General features: G+C 40.8%; 1 protein-coding gene across 1 annotated transcript; it reads left to right on the forward strand.

Annotated features, from left to right (window-relative positions):
* Positions 1-2,776: 2,776 nt before the first annotated feature.
* LOC310755044 (transmembrane protein 256 homolog) lies at positions 2,777-3,446 on the forward strand (the record flags this gene model as incomplete). Its single annotated transcript, XM_083631718.1, has 1 exon — positions 2,777-3,446. The coding sequence occupies one exon, from the start codon at positions 2,777-2,779 to the stop codon at positions 3,122-3,124; it is 348 nt and encodes a 115-aa protein (XP_083487844.1). The 3' UTR covers positions 3,125-3,446.
* Between the last annotated feature and the right edge of the window lie 3,462 nt (positions 3,447-6,908).

Here is a 6,908-nt window from a genome sequence, read left to right on the forward strand (position 1 = left end):
GCTCCTTCCCGTCTGCCTCTTCAAAAGGGATTGCACGCGATTTCTGGCTGTCTGCCATCTCTCCCCGTTTGACAATTCAGACTGCCTGCTCTGGTCCAGTCCTGTACGGACAGTACCTTCCCAGAGTATGATATTGTGATGTTTCCTACATCTCAGCCGTTCAAACAGTGGCTTGGGTGGGTGGCACCAGTCGCAGATAAAGTGCCTTTGCCCGTGCAAGTGGGAGTTGGCCCCCTTCACACCTTTTGGACTTGGGAGCTTTCAGTGTGTTAAAAAGTCATTGTCCACCTAGTCATAGGAGGAAGGCTGGAGGGAGTATTAAGGTTCTGCTTGCCCTCTGATGGTCAGATGACTTTCTGTTGAGATTTAGACTTTCAACCCACTTGAAATATACTCAGAGTCGAGAGTGGATTTCATGCTCTTTATTCAGCTCATGGTGGTGAGGAGGGAATGGAAGTCCCCTCAAAGTATCTGCTTTATATACATTATTTACACAATGGGCTGCACGTGATTGGCTAATTCCGGAATTCTCCTGTAGGCCAATCAGGTTGTGGATTCACTTCTATCTGGAGCTGGATTGGGTGGCTCCTGCCAACCAATCATACTGCTGCATTGTTCTAGGACCAATCAGACTGCTGCAGTTTGGAGCCTATTGTTCTAGGACCAATCAGACTGCTGCAGTTTGGATCCTATTCAACTCAGTACATAACACCACTTTTTCCCTTTCTAGAGGCAAGGGACCTATTAGGATTATCCGCCTCTGGAGGCTGATGTATTTAATGGGTTTCCAGGTAACGCTGAGGTTTTTTTCTGTCTGATATGACTGGCACTCCTATCAAAGCCCTGGCCAGCCTCTGGAACATCTGAATGGCTCAGGCTTTTGACATGATCACTTCTGAGCATCCTCTCCCACTTGACTCCTTGGTATACTGCAGAACTTAGGGAAAGGAAACAAGTTGAAAGATGGAGGAAGGATCTGGCTGCATACAACTGAACAGTGGTGTGGGCTCATCATTAAGCATACATAGTGGTATTGAAGATAGCAGTATACTCAGCTACAAGTGATCGCTAATGAAGAAGAAAGACAGTCCGACTCAAGGAGGTGGTGGAACCAATGGTAGCTATGTGTAAGCACTGTGACTTGTTTGCAAAGCATTTTGAGGATAAAACCACTTGCATCCGCTGGGATCTTGACTCTGCTGTTATAGCAGATGAGTCTCATGGGTGTCCAGAGCACTGTCTAGTCCTGTTGTGTTGGATAATTTTCAGATAGTAAGGCTTGAGGATGTGGACAAGGTGTTTGTATTAGTCAGGGCAACGACTTGTGCTTCGGACTCTTGCCCTTCTTGGCTGATAAAAAGTAGCGGGGGTGGTGGTAATTGACTGGGCCAGGAAGAGTGTTCCTATTTCCATCTGAAATGCAGGAGGGCATAACATTCTGATCCAAGTTTCATTCAGAAAACATTATCCATAATATCAGCAGCAGGCTGCTGCAGTCAAATTGGCCAGTCAGAATGGAAAATCCTATTTTAACAAAACCAATAAAAGAGAGCGGCAATACTATTTTCTTGTTTCCCTTGTTCAACTACAATTCCATAAAACAGTGGATTTGTAGGTTCTCATTAATAAAAAATAAATAAAGGGTGTGAGGGGTGGGTGGGATCGATGTGCCTATACTTCTTAATTCCACCCTTGGGCCTTTTCTAGACTGAAAATAGTGTTAATTTGTTCCCCTTCCACTGCTGTAAATATTGCTCCCTTAGAAAATAAGTGATTTATTTGACTGGAACAAAATCCATCTTGTGTCTCCAAGTGGTTTAGGGTTGTATGATCTATGTCTGGATTGGCCCACTTAATGCTATTTATTGCTCTATGAATGATATTAAGATGGATTTCTTAACTCTGGTGGAATTACTTTTTCTTCTTTTGTGCAATTTTTACTTGCCATAGCAAACAAGACTTTGTCCATGCACCCATATAAAATAACTATTATCGTTCTTTTCCTCTGCATTTTTAAAGCATAAATATTATTGGCTCTGAGGCAACAATGACAGAATGTGCTGACATCAGAAAAATGCCAGAAGTAAAATGTATAGGGCATATTGAGAGATGGGTGGCAAAGCTGTGCATATGCTTTGTCCTCCCCAGCAGTATATATTGTGGGAGAGTAGCTAGAGGAAGCAGAGAAAAGCTCCAACCAGTATTATTTTTTCTATTATTTTTTTTTTAATTTTGGAGTTTGCTTCTTTATTTTAAATTCAGTTTGTAAAGGTCCCTTTAGAAACGAAAAGATACAAACACAAGTTAAGCACACAGTTTGCTTTTAGTTCAACACTTTCTTCATCCATCAATTTTACCCAAAATCACAAAAGTAATATTACAAAGCTTTCACAGTGCACGTTTACATATTCTGCATATACATCTAGTCACTCTTCAAACAATGCATTTCCATTGAATTTGGCTTAAAAAACAACAACACAGCCCCTACAGCAGGCTGGAAATATATAACGTTTTAAACCAATGTGTTTTTTCTCTTAAAAAAAGAAAATATATTACTTGGAAAGAAGCCCATATTGCACTAATTCCCAAACAAGACACGGACATAAGGCAGGTGAAAAATTATAGGCCAATCTCGCTCCTAAATAATGATTACAAATTATTTGCCAGTCTATTGGCCAATAGACTTAAAAATGTATTTGGAGAGGAGATTGGAAAGAACCAAACTGGATTTCTACCTGGCAGTCAGATGAAGGACAGTGTTAGAAATATAACTGATATGGCAGGCGCCGGGGCGTTTTACCGACGGCTCGTTGCGCTGAGCGGGGCTGCGGCCGTCGGGGCGGGCGCCTACGGGGCTCACGATTTCCGCCGCAGCGACCGAGATGACGACTTGAAAGAGCTCTACGAGATGGCCAACAAATACCACTTCCTCCACAGCCTGGCCCTCCTGGCTGTGCCCCACTGCCGCTATCCCATGATGGCCGGCAGCATCCTGTCTCTGGGCATGGGGATGTTCTCTGGCGCCCTGTATTACCACGCCGTGACAGGGGACCCGATCCTGACCAAGGCAGCCCCGTATGGTGGTTCCCTCCTCATCCTCGGCTGGATCGCCATGGCCCCTTGACACCCCGTTCTGTCCCCATGTGGCCCCCATCTCCCAACGCCAGGGTAGCCAGCCCTGCCCCTCCCTCCTCCCTTAGGCTAGCCAGAAGGGAGCCCTAGGAGAGGAGAGATTTCCAAATGTCAGAGTGGGATCCCTTGAGGTCTTTAGGCCGCCCCGAATGCGTCTCTATCCTGCATCTTGGAATTCCCCGAATGCCGAATCCCTTTTAAAAAAGCCAAGATCCTTCCCCCCCCCCAAAAAAAATTGCAACCAGATTTGAGTTTGCGATGGAGGCCTCGAAATGCAATGTCTGATCGGTGCTTTTCATTTTTTTTTTTTTTAAATAATATTTATTACTTTTATAGATTACAAAAAGGGAAAAGGAAAAAAAATAAAAGAAGACGACAAAGGAGAAAAAGGAAAAGAGAAAAAAACAATACAAAACAGTACATAGACAATGCAAAACACAACCTAAACTCAAAACTAAACACATTAAACTAAACTAAACAAAACCCACTCCCTAACCTTAACCCTAAATAAAACAAAACAAAAACAATTTAAAAACATACATCCTCCCTTTTCCGTACTCTATCTTTCATTCCCTTGTTTCCTCGACCTCCTCTCACCTCCCTTTTTGTATTCCACTTCTATTAATTGTTTCAGCAAATCCTTTCCATCTTTCTCCATTTTCTATCATATTGTAAATAACATATTTTTTAACCTTATTTTTCATTAAAACTAAAATACTTCTATACGCTTAACTCCTTATAATATTTCTGCTAAGCCCATAAAAAAATCATTCCACCATTTTTCTATCACTCATTAGTTTTACCATATGTCTATACATAAACTTTAAATTTTTCAATCTTCTTCCACCATCTCCTCTCCCTGGTTTCGGATTCTGCCAGTCCTTTCCGTCAACTCCATAAAGTCCATCAACCTGGTGATCTTATGTCCGAGGCTCTTAACTCTTTTCCAAGACCCTTCTGCAGGTCTTCTTCATTTTCTTTAATGCTAAAGAGCAATTCTCGGGGAAACGCCAACCTATCAATACTTTTCTTCCTTCTGAACAGGTCAGCCAAATTTCCATAGTTGAAGCTAAAGTCCGTAAAGTATTTCAGGACATATTTCAAGATTCCTCCAAATCCAAAGGCCCCCAAAACTTCAATCTCCTCCACGCCCAAGTCCATGTCCCAAAAGTCCGTTAATCCCTGCATAGAGGGATCTTTCCAACTTTCCTTCTTCAGTCCAAGCCGGGATCCAATCCTCAAAGTCTGACTTTTCCTAGATTCAGTCATAAAAGGCCTCAACTTATAGTCCTCAATTTGCTTCTGTAAAGCCACGGATCCCGCTTGTATTACTTTATGTTCAACAACAGCAGCTTTCTCCTTCTCCTCCTTCTCCTCCACCATTTGTCCTGCCAAAGTGGGTTCCTGTACCAAGTCCTGAATTATTTCTGTGTTGGTGTTCGCTTTTTGACTCAAATTAGTCACTTTCTGTTCCAAATTATCAACTTTAAAAGTCATGTCATCCATCTTCTTGTGAAGCTGTCCCAGCGAACAGCTTATCTTACATAAAAGAGTCACAATGGCCTCTCCTGTCAACATTTTTAAATGTTCCAAGGTCAATCTCTGGTTCTCAGAATCCTTATCTGCAGCTGGAAATCCCCCGGTTACACTCCTGTAACAGTTTCAAAAGCTCCCTCTAGAGGGAAACAGTCTCCACTTGTATCAGTTCTTTCAGGCACAACTCAAACATTACTGATCGGTGCTTTTCGGTTGCTGTTTTTTAACTTAATAAATGATGAGAGTGATTTCACTTTTTTAAAAAACCACGCACCTTTTTTTCCTGTGGATAAATTTATTCCGTGGGGGGAGCGGGAAGAAAGAAATATAATTGATATAATGGAATATCTGGACTCCAGGAGAGACAAACAAGCCGCCCTAATGTTTCTGGATGCTGAAAAAGAATTTGATAATGTGTCTTGGCATTTTATGAAAAGAAATTTAGAATTTATGGATATCGGTGAAAAACGTTTAAATGGTATTTGGGCTATTTATTCGGAACAATATGCTAAATTGATAGTTCATAATAACTTCACAGACAAAATTGAGATAACAAAGGGAACCAGACAGGGGTGCCCGCTATCGCCATTGTTATTTATAACAATACTAGAGGTCTTGTTGAGGAAAATAGAAGCAACAAAAGAAATAAAGGGGATTGGTGTAGGCTCAAAAGAATATAAGTATAAGGCCTTTGCCGACGACGTTGTCTTGAATTTAGAACAACCTATGTCCAGTGCAATAGAAGCTTTGAAAAAGATTGACGAGTATGGGCAATTAGCAGGCTTTAAGCTCAACAAAAATAGGACAAAAATATTAACTAAAAATTTGGACAGTAAAGAAATAGGAGAACTACAACAAAAGACAGGTATGTCGATAGAAAAAAAGGTAAAATACCTAGAGTCTGGCTCACATCTAAGAACATAAACCTCTTTAAAGACAACTATGAAAAGGTGTGGAATGAAGTGAAGAGAGATCAGGTGATATGGACTAGAATGAAATTATCAATGATGGGTAGAATCTCAACTATCAAAATGAACGTGTTACTGAGACTGTTGTTTAGATTTCAGACAATTCCGGTTATCAGTGGAACAAAACAATTTAATGTATGGCAAAGAAGATTGTCTAAATTTATCTAGCAGGTTAAAAAGCCAAGAACTGAGTATAAAATATGGACAGATGCAAAAGGAGGAGGCGGTTTTTCCCTGCCAGATCTAAAAATTTACTATGAGGCGGCGTGTTTTTGTTGGTTGAGAGAATGTCCTAGGCGCTGAGGTTTTACCCACAGCGCCACCCAGGATAACCTTAGATAATTCAGATGTATTGGATTTGACAACAGATTCGCGTGGCATGCCTACCTGTGGTCAGAATGGTCAGAATGCACAGAGGGTTTTTGAACCATACTATTAGAAAATCATTGTATGAGGTGTGGAGCAGACATAAAACATTATTGGAATGCAAAACTCCGAGGTGGCTCTCACCTCTGGAGGCTTTTGCAGTCAAAAAAATAAATAAATATGGGAACTGAATGGGCGACATACAAAGACTTGCTGATGGAAGTGATAATAAAATAAAGTTAAAGACATTCGAAGAACTAAGAGGAAAGGTAACCGATTGTTACAAGATGTGTTTAGAGAGGATAATAAAAGAAACGGATTTGGAAGTAACAAATCTAAATTGGAGACAGAATTGCTGGGTAGTAAAATGAAAATACTGTCGAAAATGTATCAGTTACTACTGGAGTGGCACACAAAGGATGAAGAGGTAAAAAGTGTTATGATTAGGTGGGCCCAGGATTTGGGGCACAATATTGATTTTAAAAGGTGGGGAAAACTGTGGACCGAAACAATTCACAGCATGTGTGTCACTCAAAGAAAATATATTTAAGATGATGTATCGATGGTATATTAGACATGCCAAACTTGCTAAGATGTATAGAAATCAAGACAAAAATTGTTGGAAGTGTAAGGAGAAGGAGGGGAACTTCCTCCATCTGTGGTGGACTTGTTCTAAAGTGAAAGCCTTCTGGGACATAATATACGAGTTAAAAAAGGTTTTGAAATATAATTTTAATAAAAACCAGAGGCATTTCTATTAGGCTTAATTGGTGAGGAAATACATAAAAGTGATGTAAACATGTTTATGTATGCCACAATGGCTGCAAGGACACTTCTGGCTCAGAAATGGAAGCAGCAGGAACTTCCAACACTGGAAGACTGGCAGGTCAAGATGATGGAGTTCGA

The sequence above is a fragment of the Podarcis filfolensis genome, assembly GCF_964270895.1.
Source record: "Podarcis filfolensis genome assembly, contig: HAP1_SCAFFOLD_101, whole genome shotgun sequence".
Classification (NCBI taxonomy): domain Eukaryota; kingdom Metazoa; phylum Chordata; class Lepidosauria; order Squamata; family Lacertidae; genus Podarcis; species Podarcis filfolensis.